This window comes from Calonectris borealis, chromosome W (assembly GCF_964195595.1).
Source record: "Calonectris borealis chromosome W, bCalBor7.hap1.2, whole genome shotgun sequence".
Lineage (NCBI taxonomy): Eukaryota > Metazoa > Chordata > Aves > Procellariiformes > Procellariidae > Calonectris > Calonectris borealis.
This window is the reverse complement of record NC_134351.1, coordinates 49,843,019-49,868,645: the sequence shown is the minus strand read 5'-3', so window position 1 is coordinate 49,868,645 and position 25,627 is coordinate 49,843,019. Positions and strand designations below refer to the sequence as shown.

The window sequence follows — 25,627 nt, the reverse complement described above, 5'->3', positions numbered from 1 at the left end:
TCCCCATCCCCCCAGTGCTGCTCAGGGTAGAGGAGTCAGGAATGAAGGAGTGAAGTTGAGCCTGGAAAAAGGGGGGTGGGGGAAGGTTTTGGTTTAATTTTTGTCTTTGTTTCTCACTGCCAAAATCTATTTTAATAGGCAATAAATGAAATTAATTTTCCCCAAGTCGAGTCTGTTTTGCCTGTGTTGCGGATCCTGATTTAGAATCCTGCCGACTACACCAATTTGTCGCGGATGAGTGGAATGCACCTCACTCAAAAGAGAGAAGCGGCAATATGTTTTATTGAGGTAAAATAATAATTTGACAGAGTTCAATAAATTCGATGAAATTTAACAATGTTTGACAGTGGTTTACTAAGGTTCAATAAGTTTGATGGCAAAATTCACCTTATTAATCACTGCATGGAAGAAACATATAAAGGAAAATTGAGTTAGCGAAATTTGCAAAGTTTAACAAGCTATTAGTCACTTACCGAGGATCTGTTGCAGCAAGGAATTTCTCAACATCGAGGAATAAGGGATCTCTCAACGTTGAGGAGTAAGGGATCTTTCCGCCTCGGGCAAGGAAGGATCTCTGAGTCTCAGGTGAGGAATCTCAAACCTTGAGAGGCATCCCTGCTCAAGGTAAATGTCACCTGGCGGCAGTCTAGCTGCAATTCAGGGGGAGCTCAAATCGGGCTCGTCCAACGATCTGCCGTTGGTAAAAGGTCTCTCTGCCTCGAGGAGCAACCTTGAGAGGTGTCCCAGCTCAAGGGAAGATCACCGCCATGCAGCCACGCTGCCTAGCAGGGAGAGCTCAAAGAAGGCTCACTTAGGCTGTCATATTTATGAGATAAAGTGGTTGGCTCGTAGTCAAATTACATGTGATGGAAAAGGTAGGCATGAGACTCCTTATACCCACAACTTACTTTGTTTTTTGATAAATGAGTTTTGGAAAAGCCACCTGTTGTTTACGCGTTAATCGCATGATCGGTGTTCCAAACTCATATGTATTGATGTTTACTGTGTCACTCTGTTCCTTTGTGGGTTTTCAGAGAACAGGTTGAAACTAGAGTTCTTGGCCCGGCTACAGCTCAGGCCTTTAGCTCCTTTGGAGCCTGTACCAAACTACCGCTAGTTTGGTTAAGGGGTCGAGTGCATCCATCACAGTCTGTAATGGTAACTGGTAAGTAATCTCCCTGTCTTTACCTTAACCCACGAGCTTTTCCATCTTATTTTCTCCCCTTGTCCTGTTGAGGGGGAGTGAGCGAGCGGCTGGGTGAGCATTTGGCTGCTGGCCATGGCTAATCCACCACAGATTCTTTGAGAAAACAGATTAGGAAAGCAAAAACATTTTTCTCTAATTTCTGCAATTGTTTACTTATGCGTTTGACAGTGCTTTTACATTAAAACTTTCATTGTTTCATCATGCCTTTGTATTTGTGAAAGTAGGAAAATGTGGTTGTCAAACCACAAGTCAAACTACTTTGATTCTTCTAATTCTACACACACATACACACCCTTACTTATACACACATGTACAAAGACATATATAACTAAAGAGATTTAAACCAGATTGCATTCTTTTAAAATATTTTTTGCAAAACTAACACCACATAGTAAGGCAGGGAGGAATCAACCTCAGCTCTGTGCAATAGGTATGTTTTCAAAACAATGTCTATGCATATTAAATGCAAATGTGGCAGGTGGGGAATCCCATCCATAACAAGTATCAGCATGCCTCTATGTAAATTAAGTTTTCTCCTTCCTATTTGAAATTTCTGCAGTGTCACAACTGACAATAGTATACATTTGGAAGTCCCTAGTGCTGATCCCATCAGATTTCTGAGACACAATATAATAAAATTACAGCAAAATTCAAATTCCTAGTTCTTACATTTGACAACTAGTCTCAAGTTATAAAATCAACAAGCTAATGCTGACAAGAGAACTCTTCAAAAAATGCAATTAATTTCTGTATTATTACCAAATGACAACAGTAAGTTGTACCCAAACTGCACAAAGAGGAAGAATGTCAATGCAGCAATGTGAGAACTTGAAGGCTGTGAGTTGACAGCTTGTTCTGCACACAAAGACAGCAAAGTGACAGATGGCTGTCTCCTACACAGTTTTCAAGCAAACAAGACATCATCAGAACAAGTGCTTCTCACAACTAAAGGCTGACTCTACTACTAGATGCAGTACCAAAACCAGGACATGACCCAGGGAAGTCAAGTGTGAGAAACAAAACAAAAAAAACTAAGCTTTAAGCAATTTAGAAAGTTGGTTGGTGGTTTCCCCTTTTTCTAGGTCATTTTTACTTCCTCCAGGCAGTAAGAAACAATTACCTCTCTCTTTAGAACTGTTTTCCCAGAAGATAATTACACCATTTAGCAAGTACCCGATTCTAGATTAACCTTGTTTCTCAATATAGAAATACAGACTTTTAGCAGTTGTTTCCCAGAGAAAACACAGAGTATCAGAAGAACCAACCAAACAAAAAATACGCTCCAATAACACTACCAAGCTGCTTTATGTGACTGTTACTGAATGGTATCAACACACATTAGCTGCCAACTTTCAGGTTGACTTGCCCATAACTATTTCTCATTCCACTACTACAAGGTAGCCTCAATTAGTTCTTAAAATACTCTTTTTTTCTACAGCCATTAACATTATTTTGGACACATACCAAGTCATAGCCAAATAAGGATGTTATGCAGAAGAAAATGCCTACAGCATACATATGTAGAAATTAAACACTACACAACTGAGTAGTGCAACTGAGAAATGCTCACGTGATAACCAGCATTCTCAATTATATTAGCAAAATCACAGACATGGTTAGTTACAAAGCCCTTTAATAAAATGTGACAGACTTCAGATGTCAGCTTCCCTCTACACATCTTAAGATTGAAACACTCTGGGGAAAATGGTCTGATTTATTAAATCTGCTGATCAAATCAACTAAATAGATTGGAGTGAGATAAATCAAAAGAGCTGTAGTAACAGTGCTCTCTTTGATCAGTCACAATTTTCTCTGAAATCCAATGCTTTTCTTCCCCTTTGGAGTGATTATCTTAAAAACATGAATAATAAAACCAAACATCATCCTTCTTGTGCCCTTGAAAAACAAATGCAACAGAATGTGACTTGTTTAAAATTCCTAAAACAAAACCAGTTATTTCAGCTATTGAAAACCTTCAAAACATGAATTCCCAAATATACACCTTCTCTTCTAGAAAGCATGTATTAGATTTAATAATAAGTTCTAAATAAAATATCTGATTTCATCTTCCTCTACTCAGTGTACTGTTCTCATTATAACTGTGATCATCATGTCCTTTCTGTATTTGCATACCCATTGCTAGTTACTGCAGCATATGAAGACTGCTTAGCATGCACATTTGGTTCATAGTTCCCATATGCATAGGGTGTGCAGACATCCTACAAGCTTGTTTTAATCACCTCACAACTCCTCTCACAGAATGGCTAAATCAGGTGATACAAAATAATTCAAAAGTCTCAAAACATGAGCCAAGGCCAGAAATTCTCAAACCTTAGCTTCTTAGAATTGTTTTACCTTAAAAAGCCATCATATATATAGACAGCTAGACAGCTAGATGTCAGTTTGCATGTGTGTTTTATTAGGCTTTAGAAAGCAGTGAAGGGGTTGAATATGAATGAAATATATGGGTATCACGAAAGAAACTAATTTCAGTTGGACATTATGAACAACAGGATGGTTTTAGATCTCACCAATTACAATGATTTCAGAGTATCCTGGATTTACACCAATTTAGCAAAGGTCATGTTCTGGCCTAATTAAAGTCAAAATTATAACTGGAGAAAATTAATATCTGATAATGATGCTGCTGTTAAAGATAAATAAAAGACCCATCTGCACCCTGCTTTCTAAAATTTGGCAGACATGGCTTTATAAAAAGCTGCTATACAGCTGCTTTCATGTACATATCAGGATATTTGAAAACAGCTAAATATATACATGCATGTGTGCACCAAATGTCAAGACGAAATTAAAATGCAAAACTGATCAATAGGAAGTAATTTTTCATTATACTGTATTGACTGAGAACACTGGTTTGGGGGGAAATAGAGTAAAAGTAATATTTTCTTCAGTTAAACAGGGTATGAAACAATACAATTTCTTTGAGAGGAAATCATACCAAATATCTTCAGTCTCTTAATCTACACTCTATCTATATCACCAGAGTATTTTAAAATCCCATTTCAGTGTCCTGGGCAACAAGCTGTCTGGACTTATAAACACAGCTTTAAAGTAAATTTAGCCGGGGAAGGGGATGGAGTTCTAAGCACTAGAGAAGACCCAGGGGCTGCTGAGGCATTAGGAAGCAACAGGGAAAAACCTGTGAATTGCCTCAAGGGAATTAGGGCAAACTCCTCTAAAAAGGTGATGTAGGTGATAGCTCAGCTGAAGTACCTCTATACCAATGCACACAGCATGGAAAACAAACAGGAGGAGCTGGTAGCCGCTGCCCAGATGGAAAACTATGACCTGATTGCTATCACAGAAACTTGGTGGGATGAATCACACAATTGGAGTGCTGTGATTGACAGCTATAAACTATTCAGAAGAGACAGGCAAGGAAGGAGAGGTGGGGGAGTTGCCCTCTATGCCAAAAACGGGATTGATTACACAGAGCTATCTTTGAAGAACAGCAATGCGCAGGGCGAGAGCTTATGGGTGAAAATTAGAGACCAAGCCAACAAAGGAAACTTTGTGGTTGGTGTCTACTACAGGCCACCCGATCAAGGAGAGGAGGTTGATGAAGAGTTCTTTCTTCAACTGCAGGAAGCATCACGCTCGCAGGCCCTGATCCTGATAGGGGACTTCAACCACCCAGACATCTGCTGGAAAAGCAGCGCAACGAACTGCAAGCAGTCCAGGAAACTACTGGAGAACTTATTGGAGAGGTCAAGATTGGAGGTAGCCTGGGCTGCAGCGATCATGCCCTGGTAGAATTCTCAATCTTGAGGGGTACAGGATGGGTAAAAAGTAGAGTCAGGACCCTAAACCTCAGAAGGGCAATCTTTTGGCTGTTCAGGGTGCTAGTGCGTGGGATCCCTTGGGAAACTGCCCTCAGAGATAAAGGAGCGAATGAGAGCTGGGAGATATTTAAAGACATTTTTCTTAGGGCGCAAGAGCTCTCAATCCCGATGTGCAAGAAGTTGGGCAGGGGAGTCAGGAGGCCAGCTTGGCTAAGTCAAGACCTCTTAGCCAAACTAAAACACAAAACCAAAATGCATAGGCAGTGGAGGCAGGGATACACATCCTGGGGAGATTATAGGCATGTGGCTCGAGAGTGCAGGGAGGGGATCAGGAAAGCCAAGGAACAGCTGGAGCTGAACTTGTCTAGGGACGTGAAAAATAAAAAGAAGGGTTTCTTCAGATACATAGGACAACAAAGGAAGATGAAAGAAACTGTACCCCCCGCCCCCGATGAGTGAAATGGGAGACCTGGCTACAACCGACATGGAGAAGGCTGAGGTACTCAACAACTTTTTTGCCATGGTCTTCACCGGCAAGTGCTCTAGCCACGCCAACCAACTCACAGAATCCAAAGGCAGGGACTGGGAGAATGAAGCACCACCCACTGTAGGAGAAGATCAGGTTCGAGACCATCTAAGGAACCTGAAGGTGCACAAGTCCGTGGGACCTGATGAGATGCATCCGCGGGTCCTGAGGGAACTGGCAGATGAAGTTGCTAAGCCACCATCCATCATATTTGAGAAGTCATGGCAGAATGGTGAAGTTCCCAGGGACTGGAAAAGGGGAAACATCACACCCATTTTTAAAAAGGGAAAAAAGGAAGATCCAGGGAAGTACAGGCCAGTCAATCTCACCTCTGTGCCTGGCAAGATCATGGAGCAGACCCTCCTGGAAACTATGCTAAAGCACATGGAAAATAAGGAGGTGATTGGTGACAGTCAGCATGGCTTCACTAAGAGCAAGTCATGCCTGACAAATTTGATGGCCTTCTACGATGGGGTTACAACATTGGTGGATAAGGGAAGAGCAACTGACATCATCTACCTGGACTTGTGCAAAGCATTTGACACTGTCCCGCACAACATCCTTGCCTCTAAAATGGAGAGACATGGATTTGATGGGTGGACCACTCGGTGGATAAGGAATTGGCTGGATGGTTGCACTCAAAGAGTTGTGGTCAATGGCTCGATGTCCAGGTGGAGACCAGTGACGAGCAGTGTGCCTCAGGGGTCCGTATTGGGACCAGTATTATTTAACATCTTTGCTGGGGACATGGACCTGCCCATGGAAGAGGGACCCCAGAGCTGGATGCAGTACTCCAGGTGGGGTCTCACAAAAGTGGAGTAGAGGGGCAGAATCACCTCCCTCGACCTCCGGGGAACTATAGGCCGGTCAGCCTGACCTCAGTGCCAGGAAAGATTATGGAGCGGTTCGTCTTGAGGGCGCTCACAAGGCGTGTCCGGGACAACCAGGGGATCAGGCCCAGCCAGCACGGGTTCATGGAAGGCAGGTCCTGCTTGACCAACCTGATCTCCTTCTATGACCAGGTGACCCACCTAGTGGATGAGGGAAAGACTGTGGATGTGGTCTACTTGGACTTTAGTAAAGCCTTTGTCACTGTCTCCCACAGCATTCTCCTAGAGAAGCTGGCGGCTCACGGCCTAGACAGGTACACTCTTCGCTGGGTAAAAATCTGGCTGGATGGCCGAGCCCAGAGAGTTGTGGTCAACGGAGTTAAATCCAGTTGGCGGCCGGTCACGAGCGGTGTTCCCCAGGGCTCAGTACTGGGGCCGGTCCTGTTCAATATCTTTATCAATGATCTGGACGAGGGGATCGAGTGCTCCCTCAGTAAGTTTGCAGACGACACCAAGTTGGGCGGGAGTGTTGATCTGCTCGAGGGTAGGAAGGCTCTGCAGAGGGACCTGGTCAGGCTGGATCGATGGGCTGAGGCCAATTGTATGAGATGCAACAAGGCCAAGTGCCGGGTCCTGCACTTCGGCCACAACAACCCCAGGCAACGCTACAGGCTTGGGGAAGAGTGGCTGGAAAGCTGCCCAGAGGAAAAGGACCTGGGGGTGCTGGTTGACAGCCGGCTGAACATGAGCCAGCAGTGTGCCCAGGTGGCCAAGAAGGCCAAAGGCATCCTGGCCTGTATCAGAAATAGTGTGGCCAGCAGGAGCAGGGAGGTGATCATGCCCCTGTACTCGGCACTGGTGAGGCCACACCTCGAATACTGTGTTTCAGTTTTGGGCCCCTCACTACAAGAAGGACATTGAGGTGCTGGAGCGTGTCCAGAGAAGGGCAACGAAGCTGGTGAAGGGCCTGGAGCACAAGTCTTATGAGGAGCGGCTGAGGGAACTGGGACTGTTTAGCCTGGAGAAGAGGAGGCTGAGGGGAGACCTCATCGCGCTCTACAACTACCTGAAAGGAGGTTGTAGCGAGGTGGGTGTTGGCCTCTTCTCCCAAGTAACTAGCGATAGGACGAGAGGAAATGGCCTCAAGTTGCGCCAAGGGAGGTTTAGATTGGACATTAGGAACAATTTCTTTACTGAAAGAGTGGTCAAGCCTTGGAACAGGCTGCCCAGGGAAGTGGTTGAGTCACCATCCCTGGAAGTATTTAAAAGACGTGTAGATGTGGCGCTTAGGGACATGGTGTAGTGGGCATGGTGGTGTTGGGTTGACGGTTGGACTCGATGATCTTAGAGGTCTTTTCCAACCTTAATGATTCTATGATTCTATGATTCAATCATGTCTGCTATATAGGGGTACTTTAGGGGAAGGAGAAGGCGGAAGGTTCTTCCTTCTGCCCCAAGCTGGGACAAGGGTCCAGTCTCTTTCACCTTGTGAGTTATTTGTGTCATTCAGCTCGAGGTTGAATTCAGGCTTACAATCCTCTTGCACATCCTTAAGGCAGGGCTGTCGCTCAGCCTGGGAAAGCGCATAATACCACATATCGATCTCCTGCTCACATTCCTGGATGCTGCGCTGCCTGTTGAGCTCCTCTTGTAACATAGCTACTTGTTTGAAGAGTTCTTCTAGCTGGGCACACTTGCAGCTATGACATCCACTGCTGCCTTCAGGAGCTAGGGGAACTTCCAGGTGCTGGAGCTCCATGCAACCTGAGGTCTGGACATCTATTTCAGTCCTTGCGAATTCTGTTTGGGTAGACGTCAGCATAGGTAGGCTGCAGTGCTTCTGTTTGGGTTTCAGCCTCAGCCTTGCAGTTGTGGTGGGTGGACACCATTTTCTTTCAGCAGGTCACAGTCTCCTCATAGTTCTCAGAAAAAATGGCCCACTTATAAAATGGTAATTATTTTGAAAGACATCGTCCTTTTAATTCTAATTCCCTGGAGACCTCAAGCTTCCAGGTAGGCTTGCACAGCCACCAATTATTTGGGTTGACCATCAGGGCTGCAGCCTAAGCCTGTGGGTGAGCAGAGCAGGTAGCAGCCCAACAACTGGCAGAGTGCACTGCCTTTCTTGCGCGAACTGCTGCACCAAATGTCACTGATGCTCCCTAGGGTCTAGTTATATGCAGTTTCCCGCGGTTTGAACTAGCCGTGGGGACCGCCGGCACCACCCAACTCTCAACCGCCCCTCTCGCAAGACCTGTCGCATGCCAGCTGGTCCCTCCACATACACAGCCCAAGGGTGTCGGGGGCCCAGAAGCCCCTTCAGACACCTCCCAGGGACCTTACAAGCCTCACACTCCTCAGCACGCTGCAACAACTGCTGCTGCTGCTGTCGCTGCTAGCATTGGCTTCCACTACTATTAAACCAAAAATTGCAGTAGCTTAAAGTACACATGCACTATTTTTAGCATTAACAAGAGAAACCTGGCATTTTAATAATTAGCTTTTGAAAACCAAAATGGAAAAATCTGCATATCACAGTATAATCCTCTTTCTACTTACTTTGTTCTAAATCACAGCTGATCAACATCTAGTATTCCCCAAAGCTCTCCAGCACCTCTACTTGGCCAAATGCCTTCGAAGGTTATTAAAGAAGTCAGTCTGGTTTAGCTAGCACTTGTTCACCAGATGATAGAACAAGAATGTTTTCCTCTTAAAGCATGTTTCACACAACCAAAATGCAAACAATAATGACATCAAATACATTTCGGGGGGGATAATCTCTGGGGCCTCTGTTATTATGCAATGGTGACATTTTTGATCATAGTATCTGAGTTCCAAAATTATTCAGCTTTGTATTTTTTTCCTAAACTATTCATATATCCAGTCCTATCACATATAGTCCCCTCATGATGTACATTTACATAAAATCCTTCTGTTCACATTTATGCTATTCTGATAGCTATTTCTTCACAGGCTTTTCTCAATACAGCAATAGAAAACAATTCAATTGCTAATTGGAGTTACATGGAAGGTCATTTGGAAAATATGATTGCTTAAATAATAAAAAAATCCGCTGTTTGTTTGGAAAAGAAAAACTCACTAGTTTAGCTATAAATCTGTGACTGCCATTCTACATAAAGGTGGACAAACAGACTAGCGAGCCTCCAGTTATCATCCAGACAGATACAGCAGTGTCCTCATTAAGATAACTAGCAGATAAGCCTAATGGAAAAAACAGTTTACCTTCTTCAGTTTCATGCCACACAATTCCTTCCAAGTTCACGCTGGTCCCAGGCTCACAGGGTCCAAGGCATTCCGGTTCTGTTACTACTCCAACCTCACAAGTATTTATACCCAGTGAACGAGTCCGTACCAAAAGCTGCTCGACTGGAGCTGTAATATTAGATGAAGATGGGGAAAAGTAGGAAGGCAGAATCTGAGGTGTGATACTGCTGGAAATCGGAGGTGGAGGTTCAGGCACTGTAAACAGGAGATCAACCTGAAAACAACAGACAAACTTACTATAATGGTGCTTTGAGATTGTTAAAAAAAAAGTTTGCTTAGTCTGTATATATGTATGCAGGGATTCAGTGTATCATGGCTAATTTCAGTCTTATGAGCTTAATTTTTTTAATATCAGCCCAAATGCTGCACATGAAAAATTAAGTACAAAAAAATTTATCACGCTAAACAAGACAAATTGCTACGTTTCTACAAGACTATTCCCTGTTGTCATAGATTGCTAGTGTGAAATAATAATAAAATTTTTAAAAAGGATGAAAGCCATTTTTTCTTGGCGCTGACAGAGACTGCTTTGTGGATGGAAATTAGTTTTGCAAACTGGGAACTGCATTTTCTATTTCAAGAAAGACATTATAAAGACAGTGCAAAGACACATGAATGCCATTTTATTCCCAGTGCATCACAGAGAAATTAACACTTGGAACAATTCTAATATTCATATGCCATCAAATATAATCTTTTATCATCCAGTCATTTAAAATACATTAGGATCACCCACCTAACAGCTTACAGATAACATTTACATCTTTCTACTTGAAATAACAGATGAAGACTTTTACAAGAATCTATCCAAACAATCTAATTTCTAAGGATTTTCAAAATGCATATATGGAAGGATACAACTCACCAGACAATCAGTCTGTACACAGAAAACTCACATAGAGAAAATATCTATATATAAATTGAAAAAGTTACTGTTCTTGTGCAACTTCCATTTTCCCCATTAACAGATTTTCTGTATACAGGTTAGGTCCTGAAGGTGCATGCTATTTTACTGTGGCCACAAGGTCCTTTGTCACATAAAAGATAGTTAAATGAGGATATCGGTGCCCCAACTCAAATATCTAAAACAATCATCTGTACCACCTAAAATTCATGTTTATTTGGCCAACTGGATCATAGATATCACACCAAGAAATCCTTCTTCAAACCAAGGGTTTAAAAAATGGCACTACCTGCTTTCAAATAGATGATGAAATGTCTTTAAGTCTATGTTGTTTATCATTCTGGACCCCTGTAAAAAGGTCCAACAGAAAAGACATGCTGACTCACTGCACATGGCCATCTAGGTTTCATTTAAATGGATCATAATATAGATCAAAGTTGATTTTGCTTTCTTTTAAAGCCAAGTTGGCAAATGGGGAGACAAAGATAGGAAAGGACTGAAGAGTAAATCGTTGTATCATATACTCTTTCTATCACAGCTCAGATCACTTCATCATGTGGCCAGTTTTCATAATAAGAAAATGAAATGGAAATAAAAAATGAAAAAGAACTTTTGAAAAATCACAAATGGCCCTTGTAACAGTGGATTCTTTTGCTTTAAGCATCATTCATACAAACTGAGAGCCAGCACTTTTTGTCTGTGCACACAAGCCTAAGTGTGCTAAATATTTTTAAAAAATTAATTGTATGATCATTTATATTTTTTGTCCTACCAGGCCATAAGCAAACACTAAAAGAAAACAGCCTGGATTCTCTTCTTGATTATACTAGAACTGAACTGGGGAAAAGACAGGAGGGAACTGTAATCAGAATCTTCCCCAATCTTTTTTTAATTTTTTGTTTATTGTCTTTTTTTTAGGAATAAATAATTTTTAGATTAGAAACAACAAAGAAAAAAATTAAATCAGAGCAAAACAGGACTACTAAAACATCCATTAAGATTAAAGGCCTGCTAATATCAGTAGAACTCCACTGAGTAAAGCAGAGTTACTATGGCATAAAAAATGCAGTCAAGCAGTGAATCAAAATTTACATCTTCATTCTTCTCTTTATGCCATCACCCTTGAAAAGTTAGGCAGAGCACATGCAAGAATGCTTTGTGGAGCAGACTTGAGTGCATGTAGGCAAGTCAAATATCAACTGCCCCTCAACAGCAGTTTTGCCCTGGACTAGGTAAGCATGACAAAACAATAACCCTGTATGCCTAGTATGAGGGGACACTGATTTTTTGCTATACAGATTCTAGCTGTCAGGTGCCAAGTGGAGGCAAGTAGAGACAAACGGTTACATGGCACAGAGCCCTGCTCCCCAGTACGAGCAGCATAATGAGACTCTGTCAATGGAAAGGGGGCAATATGTACCCCAGGCATAATTTAGAGGAGCTCTTAACATATTTGAACTCAAGCCAAAAGAGAATAAGGAACAGAAACGAGCAGGTCAATGGAGCCCAGGTGCTAAAGAAAAGCTAAGCCATGTACTATGAAGGGACACTGTTGTGGTTTAACCCGGCAGGCAGCCAAACACCACACAGCCGTTCGCTCACTCCTCCTGCCCCGCAGTGGGATGGGGGAGAGAATCGGAAAACAAAAAGTAAAATTCGTGGATTGAGATAAAGACAGTTTAATAGAACAGAAAAGGAAGGGAAAATAATTATAATAATAATAATGGTAGAATATACAAAATGAGTGATGCACAATGCAATTGCTCACCACCCGCCGACTGATGCCCAGCCCATCCCCAAGCAGCGATTGCCCCTTCCCGACCAACCCCCAGTTTATGTACTCAGCATGACGTCATATGGTATAGAATACCCCGTTGGTCAGTTGGATTAGCTGTCCTGGCTATGCTCCCTCCCAGCTTCTTGTGCACCTGGCAGAGCATGGGAAGCTGAAAAGTCCTTGAATTTTTATAAACACTACGTAGCAACAACTAAAACATCAGTGTGTTATCAACATTATTCCTGTACTAAATCCCAAACACAGCACTATACCAGCTACTAGGAAGAAAATTAACTCTATCCCAGCCGAAACCAGGACAGACACGTATCCTGGGAAGAATATAGGGACACTGCCTGGATGTGTAGGGATAGGATCAGGATAGTTAAGGCACAGCTGGAGTTGAATTTGGCAAGGGATGCGAAGAATAATAACAATGGCTTCTACAGGTATGTTGCTCAGAAAAGGAAGAATAAAGAAAATGTAACCCCCCCCTCATAAATAAGACAAGAGAACTAGTAACAACCGACATGGAGAAACCTGAGTTACTCAACAATTTTTTTTGCCTCAGTTTTCAACGGTAATCACTCTTCCCAAATCTCTCCAGCCCTTGAACCTCAAGGCAGGGAATGGAGAAATGAAGTCCCTCCCATCATAAGAGAAGTTCAGGTTCGAGACCACCTGAGGAACCTGAACATACACAAGTCCATGGGACCCAACAAGATGCATCCCAGGGTCCTGCGAGAACTGGCTGATGTAGTTGCCAAGCCACTCTCCATCATATTTCAAAAGTCATGGCAGTCAGGTGAAGTCCCCAGTGAGTGGAAAAAGGGAAACATCACACCCACTTTTAAAAAGGGTAATAAGGAGGACCCTGGGAACTACTGACCAGTCAGCCTCACCTCTGTGTAAGACCAGTAAAATCATCAAACGGATCCTCCTGGAAGCGATGTCAAAACATGTGGAAGACAGGGAGGTAATTAGAGACAGCCAAGAAGGCTTCACCAATGGCAAATCATACCTGTCTAACCTAGTGGCCTTCTACGATGAAGTGGCTGCATCAGTGGACAAGGGAAGAGCTATGGATGTCATCTACCTGGAATTCTGTAAGGCCTTTGATACAGGTCCACCACAACATTTTGGCCACTAAATCGCAGAGTTATGGGTTTGATGGATGGACTGTTAGATGGATAAGGAATTGGCTGGATGGATGCGTCCAAAGAGTTACAGTCAATGGCTCAATGTCCAAATGGAAACCAGTGATGAGCAGTGTCCCTCGAGGGGACCAATACTATTTAATATCTTCATCAATGACATAGATAGTGGGATTGAGTGCACCCTCAGCAAGTTTGCAGGTGACACCAAGCGGAGTGGTACAGTTGATTTGCTAGAGGGACGGGATGCCATCCAGAGGGACCTTGACAGGCTGGAGGAGTGGGCCCATGGGAACATCATGAGGTTCAACAAGGCCAAGTGCAAGGTCCTGCACCTGGGTCGGGGCAATCCCCAATATCAGTACAGACTGGGGGATGAAGGGATTGAGAGCAGCCCTGCCGAGAAGGACTTGGGGATGCTGGTGGATGAAAAGCTGGACATGAGTCGGCAATGTGACCAGCGGGTCGAGGGAGGTAATTCTCCCCCTCTACTCCGCTTTTGTGAGACCCAACCTGGAGTACTGCGTCCAGATCCGGGGTTCCCAGCACAGCAAAGACATGGACCTGTTGGAGGGGGTCCAGAGGAGGGCCACGAAAATGATCAGAGGGCTTGTCCTGGTTTCAGCTGGGACAGAGTTAATTTTCTTCCTACTAGTTGGTATAGTGCTGTGTTTTGGATTTAGGATGAGAAGAATGTTGATAACACACTGATGTTTTAGTTGTTGCTAAGTAGTGCTTACACAGAGTCAAGAACATTTCAGCTTCCCATTCTCTGCCAGGTGCACAAGAAGCCAGGAAGGAGCATGGCCAGGACAGCTGACCCAACTGGCCAAAGGGATATTCCATACCATATGACGTCATGCTGAGTACATAAACTGGGGGTTGGTCGGGAAGGGGCAATTGCTGCTTGGGGATGGGCTGGGCATCGGTCGGCAGGTGGTGAGCAATTGCATTGTGCATCACTTATTTTTTATATTCTATCATCATTATTATCATTTTCCCTTCCTTTTCTGTTCTATTAAACTGTCTTTATCTCAATCCATGAATTTTACTTTTTTTTTTTTTTTTGTTCTGTCCCCCTTCCCACTTGGTCTGGGGGTAGTGAGCAAGCGGCTGTGTGGCGTTTGGCCGCCTGCCGGGTTAAACCACAACACATATATTTCGACATATCTTCCAGGAGGATCCGTTTGATGATTTTACTGGTCTTACACAGAGGTGAGGCTGACTGGTCAGTAGTTCCCAGGGTCCTCCTTATTACCCTTTTTAAAAGTGGGTGTGATGTTTCCCTTTTTCCACTCACTGGGGACTTCACCTGACTGCCATGACTTTTGAAATATGATGGAGTGGCTTGGCAACTACATCAGCCAGTTCTCGCAGGACCCTGGGATGCATCTCGTCGGGTCCCATGGACTTGTGTATGTTCAGGTTCCTCAGGTGGTCTCGAACCTGAACTTCTCTTATGATGGGAGGGACTTCATTTCTCCATTCCCTGCCTTGAGGTTCAAGGGCTGGAGAGATGTTAGAAGAGATATCCAATGAAAACTGAGGCAAAGAAATTGCCATCTCTGTTCAGCTCCTTTATTCTTGGGGATGTTTCCCAAGGGGTTCCATCCACTAATTCCTTAAAGAACTTGAAGTTTGCTCTCCTAAAATTCAGGGTCTTGACTCTACTCTTCGCTTGACCCCCATCCCTCGAGATTGTGAATTCCACCAGGACACGGTCACTGCAGCCCAGGCTGCCACCAATATTGACATCTCTATTTAGTTCCTGTGTGTTGGTAAGCAACAGGTCCAGTAACCCTTCTCCTCTGGTTGGGCTGTCTATCACCTTGATTAAGAACTTATCCTCGACACACCAAGAGTTTCCTGGACTGCTTACACCTTGCTGTGCTGCTTTTCCAGCAGATGTCAGGGTGACTGAAGTTCCCCAGCAGGATCAGAGCCTGCGAATGTGCTGCTTCCTGTAGTTGAAGTAAGAACGCTTCAACAGGCTCCCCTTGGTCGGGCAGCCTGTAGTAAACACCAGCCCTGAGGTTTCCTTTATTGGCTTGGCCCCTAAGTTTTACCCATAAGCTCTCAACCTGTTCATCGCTGTTTTTCAAAGACAGCTCTGTGCAGTCAATCCATTCTTTTACATAGAGGTCAACCCCCCCACCCCTCCTTCCTTGTCTGTTCCTCCTGAACAGTTTATAGCCATCGATTGCAGCGCTCCAGTTATGTGATTCATCCCACCACATTTCAGCGATAGCAATTAGATCATAGCTTTCTAGCTGCACAGTGGCTTCCAACTCCTCCTGCTTGTTACCCATGCTGTGTGCATTGGGATAAAGGCACTTCAGCTGGGCTGTAGACCTTGTGACCTTTTTAGAGGAACAAGCCCTAATTCCTTTGAGGCATTTCACAGCTGTTTCCCTGTTAGTTCCTAATACATCAGCAACCCCTGGCTCTTCTCTGTTCCTCAAAACTCCATCCCCTTCCCCCACTAAGTCTAGTTTAAAGCCCTCCTTATAAGCCTGGCCAGCTTGTTAGCAAAGACCCTCTTGCCCCACTTGGTCAGGTGAATCCCATCAGCTCCCAACAGACCCAGCTTCTCAAAGGTAGATCCATGGTCATAGAAGCCAAAATAATATCTTAGAGAATACCAATTTATTATAACAGTCAAATTTTTGTCTCAACTTATGTATACCTTTACTCTGGTGTAAATCCATAGTAGTTCCACTGAAACATAACTGGGATGAATTTGGATTGTGGTGCTTGTTTTACCAGGGAGAGAGAAAGTCAGCATTTCAAATAATTTTTCAAGAGGCCTTAAAAAAAATCCAAAAATAATCCAAGTACAGTGAAGATTTTTAACAAGAAAATAATCCATGTGTGGAGGAAACTGCTAATTCCTATTCCCCCAAAATGTTTTTTCCCCTCTTTCTAAATTGATGCAAAGTGTACTGATGCAAAGTGTTAGATAGTCCTTAAGAGTGAGACTGAAAGATTAAATTTAACAGTATAAAGACAAATCCAGGAATTAGAGTCAGTAGGGAAGACCATCCTGAATTTACTTACCTACTTGCCTCAGTTTTGAGGCAATTCAGTTTTGGCAGAGAGGAGAAACCTAGGTTTCAAGTTCTTTTAATTCTCTTTCAGGAAAGAAGCTATACTATCAGCCAAATCTTGTCCTTTACGTGTCTTAGAAGCAGGTGACCTTAAGATCCCTGTTCTCATATCCCTACCTCAAAGATATTTTTCCTTTTATTTTTGCTTTATTACCTAGGGATCCTCATTAGCATGCTCTCTAAGCACCCAAACACAGACAAAAATTTATGTTTGCAGAGTTTCAGTTAGGGCTTATCATTCCTGTTTTGCTGAGAAATAATAGAGGTGTGGAGAGGACATGATTTCACTCAGAAAATCCAAGACACCATACTTGAAACACCTTGTGTTTCAGTACATCAATCTAACCTTAAACTTCCTCCTTTCTTACATTGTCTCATGGACTACTGTTATACCCTAACAAAGTGATCAACACTTGCTGCAAATGAAGTTTCCCTTCTGTTCAAATAAGAAAGCAAAATAAATCATTAGTCCAAGTATTCCACATTTCATGTGTGATATTCTACAGTTACTTGCACCTTCTATTCTCTGCTCTGCCCTAATCATTCATATCCTTTCTATTCTAATCACTGCATTATGAGTTTATAACAAAAACAACAAAAAACAATTTTCTACACTTGGTAGAAATTCACATATTTTGCCCTACTGAAATAAAAAAATAAACCTAATCTAAACTGTCATGAAATCATGAAATGCTTCTGGCAGTTCTATGAAAGCATATAGACGGGTACAGACCCTTTGAAGAAATGAAACTGCAGTTTATGAAGTGTGATTTATAAGCAACACTCATTTAGTTGGGAGATAACACTGCTGTCTAATCATTAGTATTCACCTAGTATGGGTCACTGCCAAAAGCCCTTGAGATCCCAGAGATTAACAGCCAATCTGTTTTACAAGCTCACATCAAAAAGAATATTAATAAGAGGAGGGGCAATGTAAAAGCTTGTCTGAGTAATTCAGGCACTAGAACAAGACATTTTTTCTCTTTGCTCTGTCTTGAACTGGTCCATGGTAAAACCTGGCATCAGCTACAAAGCATGAAGTTGCTAATTTTTCATAAAATGTTTTTCATTAACATACGGGAAGTATGCAAAAGTTCTATTTGGTGGATAAAGGCAAAAACTTGTATGCATTCCTTTCCTGAATACATTAATTATACAACCTCAAACATTATTCAGATATTTGGAAATAAACAGCCATGCACATAAGTGTTTGATGGCTTTTCTCTCCCTCAAAACCAGAGCCATTTACTATTATAAACAAATTAGCCAGCCTTCAAGGCATCCATTTATTTTATCTCATTAATAACTTAGAAAAACTAAAGTAGAAATGCTACCAGCTCATCTTCAGGTTCATTTTAGTCTTCAAACATGTGGGAAAAACATCCCACAATTGTGCCTTTCCTATTTACTTTACTCCTACGCAGGGTGGCTGACTAGAGATTTACTCTTCTTACACATAAATGAATGGAAACAAGACAAGAACATACCTCCAAAGGGAGCAGTTATTCCTCCATACAAATATAAACATGCCCATTGAGATGGACTTCAAACAGCTTGTTGCTAGCATTTTAAATACAGCAATATTAATTGGCATAGTCTTTGAGCTTGGTCCACTCATTGTCCAGTCATCAATTAGCTCTGTCTGGACTTTACTCGAGTGTGTTAAAAAAAAATAAAAAGAGCTGTCTTACAGCATGTCTGCAAACACCCTAGGTTCGATTTAACCAATGACATATTTTAGGGTATGCAATGCGAAAGAGGGAAATTGGTTTGTGGGGACTTTCCAGAGCTACCTTTATATGAGCTAACTCAGGTACTTCCAGAAATTAACCTTTGAGCAGAGAGTGGGGAAGAAGTAGGAACCTTTTAGGCTGGCTCTTCTGCCCCAGAGCCTGTAATGTGAAACTTGTACCTTTAGGCACAGCTCCAAAATCCATATTCTGTGTCAGATGAGCCAGTTTAAAAGGTTCCCACTCCGCTCTTATCTTCCAGGTACTCATTCCCATATCTTTCAGTTGTTTTAAACCAGACTATTAAACATACCTATCCTGCTGGATGATGACATATTAGTCAAATTGACACTGCTAACAGGGTCATAATCACGCATGGAAGGACACACAGGCAGGAAGCTTTTCAAGCAGCAGATTCATATTGTAGAATTGCCCCTTCAGTAAACAGCTGGAGCAAAGAGCTGTCAGTCCCAGGTTATTTGTTCAGGTAATCATGGCAGTGTTAGCCACCACAGTTTTAACTGCTTCAGGAACATCTATAATGGCAATTTTAACTAAGGGTACAGTTTTGTATCAGCCCTTCTGTTCATACAGCTGAACATGTGGGCAAATCAGATCTGTCAAAAAAAAAAAACTTTTTTTTTTTTGCGCTTTTGGTGGGAATCATCTTGACATGCCAGCTAGTGATCCAGGCCCCACGGGAAAGTGGGACAATAACAGCTCTGAGACTGGTTTCTGCAGAGGTGGAACCACACGCTAAGTGTACACTGCGCTGAAGGGGACAGGGGATCCTCACACAATCCATTCTGCTGGCACAGCCATAGAGGTGGCAACTGCTGGCAGAGACTTGTAACATCTTATACTAACACTGATGTTTGATAACTGAATATTGTATGTCAGAGTCCTTTGCTAACTTGGGTTAACACTTTTTTTTTTCCCCATAGAGAAAGCAACACCTAAAAGTACAGCCTGCAGTACACAGACCCGTTCCTTAAAGATCTATTAATTACCACTTAAGAGCTGACATAATTTTAGAAATACCTTTTATCTTATCCAAGACATGGCTTGGGAATATATTCACTATTTTCAAAGAAAATATTCTCTCTGATATATATCCAAAAAGGATATGTCTTTTACATGTCTAGTAAGGACACCTTGCTGTGAGAGGCCACCTTCAAAAACCTTAAGTTTTTTATTTCAGTATATTCTTTTTTTCTTTCTCTCTGAGGACTACTGATTTTGATATTCAACTGCTTAAAAGCTATCCTGAGAAAACATATTTCTCAGAGACATGTCTTCTAAATCAGTAACTTACCATAGTACTTATCAGTAACTGCATCATAAAATAAGAAAGCGAGTCAAACATTGTACAGCTGATAATGGCAAAAAAAAAATTCAGAATGAAAAGGAGTTAAATATATTAAGAGGTCATGTTTTTGTTCAGTTGGTCGAGACAGGAAATTTGTCCATATGTTCAAATTGTTTTCAAATTTGAATGAACTAATACAAACTAATGCCAAATGTTGAACTTAATGTGTCCAGGGACAAGTTAAGTTTGATGGGAGTGGCATTCCAGTATCTAGCAAATTATAAAGAGAGACTGTTTATCTATTTTCAGACTGTTTTCAAAACAGAGTCAAAATTTTCAAAATTTCCAGCTCAAGACATCATTTTCAGAAAGTGCTAAACAGTCTGTGTACAAAAATCTGGGACTTCTGAGATGTCTCAAATAAGGCATTTGGGGATCTCTTAAATCATTAATTGAAAAATTTCATTTAAGGGCATGAACAATTAATATATGGCCTGGATTACAGGATCCTATTAGAAAAGTGGAAAGACTTTAAATGACTCAAATTACTTTTAGATTGGCCCTTAATACGCCTCCTAACTCAGACTATCAATAAATGCAGGATAAAACAGTGACAACAAACCCTTTCATAAAGTAAGCAGAGGGCAGGGCTTAAATCAATTTACTCTTTATTGGTGGCAATCCTGTACAAATCTTCTGCAGGTTCTACATGGCACAGTTTTCAAGGAAGTCTCGAAATGATATAGATATGAGTGCTATAAAACAGGGAGTGCATGCAAGTCTAATAACAATTGGATGATGGCCTTAATACAGAGCTCCTGAAGATGAAACTACATTGCCTGTATTATTACTAGCATTTTAGGTAACTGAAAATAGAAGTAGTTAGATTTGCTTGTCATTGCTTTTATTTACTTCTGGAATTTCACTACTTATGGGTACTAAAAGCAGCCTAGTAAGTCTTCCTTTTTGTATTTGAAATATGAAAGGTGAAAATATAACTCAGTTTTTATTTTTGCAAAATCTCTTTGATGTTAACAGTGTTTATGTGACAGGTCCTGATACTATACTGTTAAAAACTCATTGAGAATAAAGCTTCCTTTATCACTGTGTGTGGAGAGAAAAGACCTGAACACCTGGCTTAGTTGTCCCTTCTGTAAGGAAACTGTAAACATCAAAATGTAAAAGCTCTCAGTTAGGAATGCTGCTTGCGATTACCCTGAGGTGTGGCCTAATGAGTACCAGCTGATTCAAGAGCCAATGAGCACCAGCTGATTCAAGAGCCAAAACAGGTGAAGGGAATTGTGAGCAGACATGTGATCGTTGCTGGAAGGAAGATTTAAGAGAAGCGACGGAGAGAGGCAGAGGGGTGAGGCAATGGAGAGAGACTGGCCTGTTATGATAGAGGCTCCAGTATTGCTGTGCATATATATGTGTGAGGGTCTGTACTATCTTACATCACAAATGGTGCCCGAACAGGGACTGAAAGAGGAAGACATGAGGAAAGAAGGTCTTGAAGAAAGGAATTGGAAATATCCAGTGGTGTACCCTTGTTGGGCTGGATGGAGGACAATTCAGGTGAGCAGCTGCAGGGAAGTTATATGAACTCTATACATTAGTTATGGGGCAGTCGGCATCTCAGTCACAGAAGCTTCAACTTGAAATGTTTCAACGTATTTTGAAGGAACAAGGTTTTGAAGGAAAGTGAACTCTGTAATGGAGAACAGGAAAGGTCTTTGTATTAGAAGTGTTAAGTTTGTATCTCTGTATTAGAAGTGTTAAGAAAATAGGTTTAGTAAAGATTTGTATTAGAAGTGCTAAGTTTGTATGCTATTTTGTCATGTAGAATTGATCTTTGTGTTGTAGTGTAAATAATTCCTGTAGACTGTAATGTTATATGATAAAAGAAGATAGTTAAGATTAATATTTGTCTGACTAAAAGGAGAATGACCATGCCCATATTGGGATTCATCATTACTCTGGGTTTGCACTCCCACTCCGACCCTGAGTCACTCTGACAACTGTGTCCTGGTTTTGGCTGGGATAGAGTTAAATTTCTGCCTAGTGCTGTGTTTTGGATTTAGTATGAGAAGAATGTTGATAACACACTGATGTTTTCAGTTGTTGCTAAGTACCCTGACAGTCAAGGACTTTTTAGCTTCCCATGCTCTGCCAGGTGCACAAGAAGCTGGGAGGGAGCATAGCTGGGATGCTAACCCAACTGGCCAATGGGGTATTCCATACTATGTGACATCATGCTCAGTATATAAATAAGAGGCATCGTCCAGGAAGTAGCAATTGCTACTTGGTTATCGGTGATGAGCAATTGCATTTATTATTATTATTTTCCCTTCTTTTTTTGTTCTATTAAACTGTCTTTATCTCAATCCATGAATTTTACTTTTTTTTCCCCAATTCTCTCCCCATCCCACTGTGGTGGGGGGGAGCGAGTGAGTAGCTGTGTGGTGTTTGGCTGCCTGCTGGGTTAAACCATAACACACTGGAATATCATTATGTCTAATGGCCAAGCAGAAAAGACTGAATGAAAGATTGCTGAAGATGCACTGTTTGTGTGTTGAGGTTAGAGAAAGAAGATAAGGCACACCCAAAATAACTTTGGAAAAAGCCTAAACAGACATCTGAGATACAGATATGGAGTTGGTGGATCTCTGAATATAAGCAAAGAACTTCACATATACATTCTTACACTGTAACATATCTTTTCTATAGAGAAAAAAAAAGTCCAAAAGACTTGGAATAAACACAAACCTTTGGACTGTGATATGCATGACATATGGAAAATTCTTCATTCTTATAAGAGAGTCTGAAGGAAAGACCTGCTCCCAGTGTGCTTTTTTTCTTCTGAATATCTGGCCTTCTCTTTTGATTGATCTGACATCAGTTCTGTGTTTTAAGTTATAATTAAATACCACACACATTCTGGCCAGACTGTTATTATGGCAAAAGTATGTGCTAGACTGTTGAAAATATTGCCACAGTTGTAGGTGTTAACCACATAAAATACTGGTTTTTAAAAAATGAACTCCTAACTCTGGGGAGGTCCCTGCTGACTGGAAGCTAGCCAGTTATTCCACTTTACAAGAAGGGCATGAGGGAAGACCCAGGGAACTACAGACCTGTTAGTCTAACCTCAATACCTGGGAAAATTATGGAGAAGATTATACTGGGTACTATTGAAAGGCATTTAAATAACAATGCAATCATCAGGCACAGTCAAGATAACATGCTGATCCTATAAAAACAACTAATTAATCAGTGACTTTTCAGGAAGTTAACATCTTGGGAACAAATATAGATAAATGTTAACATCCACTAAATTAGTCACAGATTTTGTGAGAAAGCCAAATATACCCTTTACTTTCTAATTGTGTAAGATTAACAGCCACACACATTGCAGCAAAATATTTTCTCCAATTATGCACACTTCTATGAAGTGCACGTAATAAGGAAGCAAATATAGATCTCTGAAGAGCACATATCTGTGGCTTATTGGTACAACTCTTTAGATATCTTTCATTAGGTTAGTCAAAAAGCAAAACAGTCTGAAAGTTCTTTTGGCATTACTGTACTATCTGTAACTATAAATACATACCTGTACTACCTGTGGCCTACTATGATGGAGTGGCTGCATCAGTGGACAAGGGAAGAGCTATGGATGTCATCTACCTGGATTTCTGTAAGGCCTTTGATATGGTCCCCCACAACATTCTTGCTGCTAAATTAGAGACACATGGGTTTGATGAATGGACTGTTAGATGGATAAGGAATTGGCTGGATGGCTGTGTCCAAAGAGTTACAGTCAATGGCTCAATGTCCAAGTAGAAACCAGTAACGAGTGGTGTCCCTCAAGTGTCCGTTCTGGGACCAGTACTATTTAATATCTTCATCAACAACAGACAGTGGGATTGAGTGCACCCTCAGCAAGTTTGTAAGTGACACCAAGCTGAGTGGTGCAGTTGATTTGCTAGAGGGAAGGGATGCCATCCAGAGGGACCTTGACAGGCTGGAGGAGTGGGCGCATGGGAACCTCATAAGGTTCAACAAGGCTAAGTGCAAGGTCCTGCACCTGGGTCAGGGCAATCCCCAGTATCAGTACAGACTGGGGGATGAAGGGATTGAGAGCAGCCCTGCTAAGAAGGATTTAGGGATTCTGGTGAATGAAAAGCTGGACATGAGCTGACAATGTGCACTTGCAGCCCAGAAAGCCAACTGTATCCTGGGCTGCATGAAAAGAAGCATGGCCAGCAGGTCAAGGGAGGTGATTCTCCCCCTCTACTCTGCTCTCGTGAGACCCCACCTGTCCTACTGTGTCCAGCTCTGAGGTCCCCAGCATGAGAAAGACATGGACCTGTTGGAGCGGGTCCAGAGGAGGGCCATGAAAACGATCAGAGGGTTGGAACACCTACCCTATGAGAACAGGCTGAGAGAGTTGGGGTTGTTCATCCTGGAGAAGAGAAGGCTCTGCGGAGACCTTATTGTGGCCTTTCAGTACTTAAAGGGGGCTTATAAGAAACATAGCGAGAGACTTTTTTACCAGGGCCTGTAGTGATCGGACAAGGAGCAACAATTTTAAACTGAAAGAGGGTAGATTTAGATTGGACATAAGGAAGAAGTTCTTTACTGTGAGGGTAGTGAGACGCTGGAACAGGTTGCCCAGAGAAGTTGTGGATGACCCATCATTGGAAGTATTCGAAGTGGGATTGGACAGGGCTTTGAACAACCTGATCTAGTGAAAGATGTCCCTGCCCACAGCAGGGGGGTTGGACTAGATGATTTCTAAAGGTCCTTTCCAACCCATACCGTTCTATGATATATTAATATCTTTGTCTCTTTGTAACTGATTGGCTCAGCTTTGGCCAGCGGTGGGTCCGTTTTGGATCCGGCTCGAACCGTGTGGTGGTGCATTCACACCCCCTCCTTTTCTTCCATGGGCCACTTGTTGATCTCAGAAATTTCCATGAAACCTCGGCCTTGGTGTATTGAAGTCTGGCGGTTGAGCGCTCCTTGACTGTATCAGAAACTCTGCATAGCTGAGGCTGGGAACATACTCCTACTACCTGGCCCAGGTGCCCAGTAGAACAACACCGAAACCTTGAGAATTTTTTAGTAATTACCACCTGGGACTGTGGCCAGGATGGAAATTTACAGATGACTAAAGCCAACCATCTTGCGAACCTATGAACGGTGGTCCTAAGTGAGGCCCTTTGAGCTCTCCTGGACCGCAGCGGGCTGCACCCAGCATCTCCCTCTGAGTGGGACGCCTCTCAGAGCTTGCGATCTTACGGGCCTGCGATATTCGGAGGACCATTGGGTCCTGGGTGAGTCCCCTTCGAAGCTCAACCCTTTCGCCTGTTGAGAGGGAATGCCTAGACATTCGACGTGAATATTTCTTCACTGAAATCAAGGGGAATTTTTAACAGGTATACCTTCTGTATTATTTTTTTTTTTTATATATATATATATATATATGTTTCTCTGTGTGTGTGAACTGATAGTAAGCATAATCTGTAATTAAGTTGTGATTGTAGTTCTTCTGGTTCCGGCTGGGACACAGTTAACTTTCTTCCCAGTAGCTTGAGGGGTGTGCTGTGTTTTGGGTTTGGTGTGAAAGGAGCGTTGATGGCCCATTGATGCTTTGGCTGTTGCTGGGTGATGCTTGCACCGGGGAGGGGGAGCACAGCCGGGGTGGTGGACCCAGCTGGCCAATGGGGTATTCTACACCATGTGACATCATGCTCAGTATAAAAACCAGGTGTGTGGGGGGGCTCACCCCCTGTTCGTGACACGCGGTCGGTGAGCAGTTGCATTGCGCATCGTCTGCTTTGTATATTCTGTTATTGTTGTTGTTCTCATTGTTATTCTTACTGTTCTACTTCATTTTATTTCAATTATTAAACTGTTTTGATCTCAACCCGGGAGTTTTCCTACTTGTGCCCTCCTGATTCCCTCCCCCATCCTACCGGAGGTGGGGGGTGAGCGA

General features: G+C 42.4%; 1 protein-coding gene across 1 annotated transcript in view; it reads right to left on the bottom strand.

Annotated features, from left to right (window-relative positions):
• The window catches only part of LOC142074826 (zinc finger protein 608-like), a 140,710-nt gene that overhangs the window by 83,036 nt on the left and 32,047 nt on the right, over window positions 1-25,627 (bottom strand). Inside the window, exon 2 of the mRNA XM_075135708.1 lies at window positions 9,610-9,865. Coding sequence (XP_074991809.1) covers window positions 9,610-9,865 — 256 coding nt within the window. The remainder of the gene's footprint in view (window positions 1-9,609; window positions 9,866-25,627) is intronic.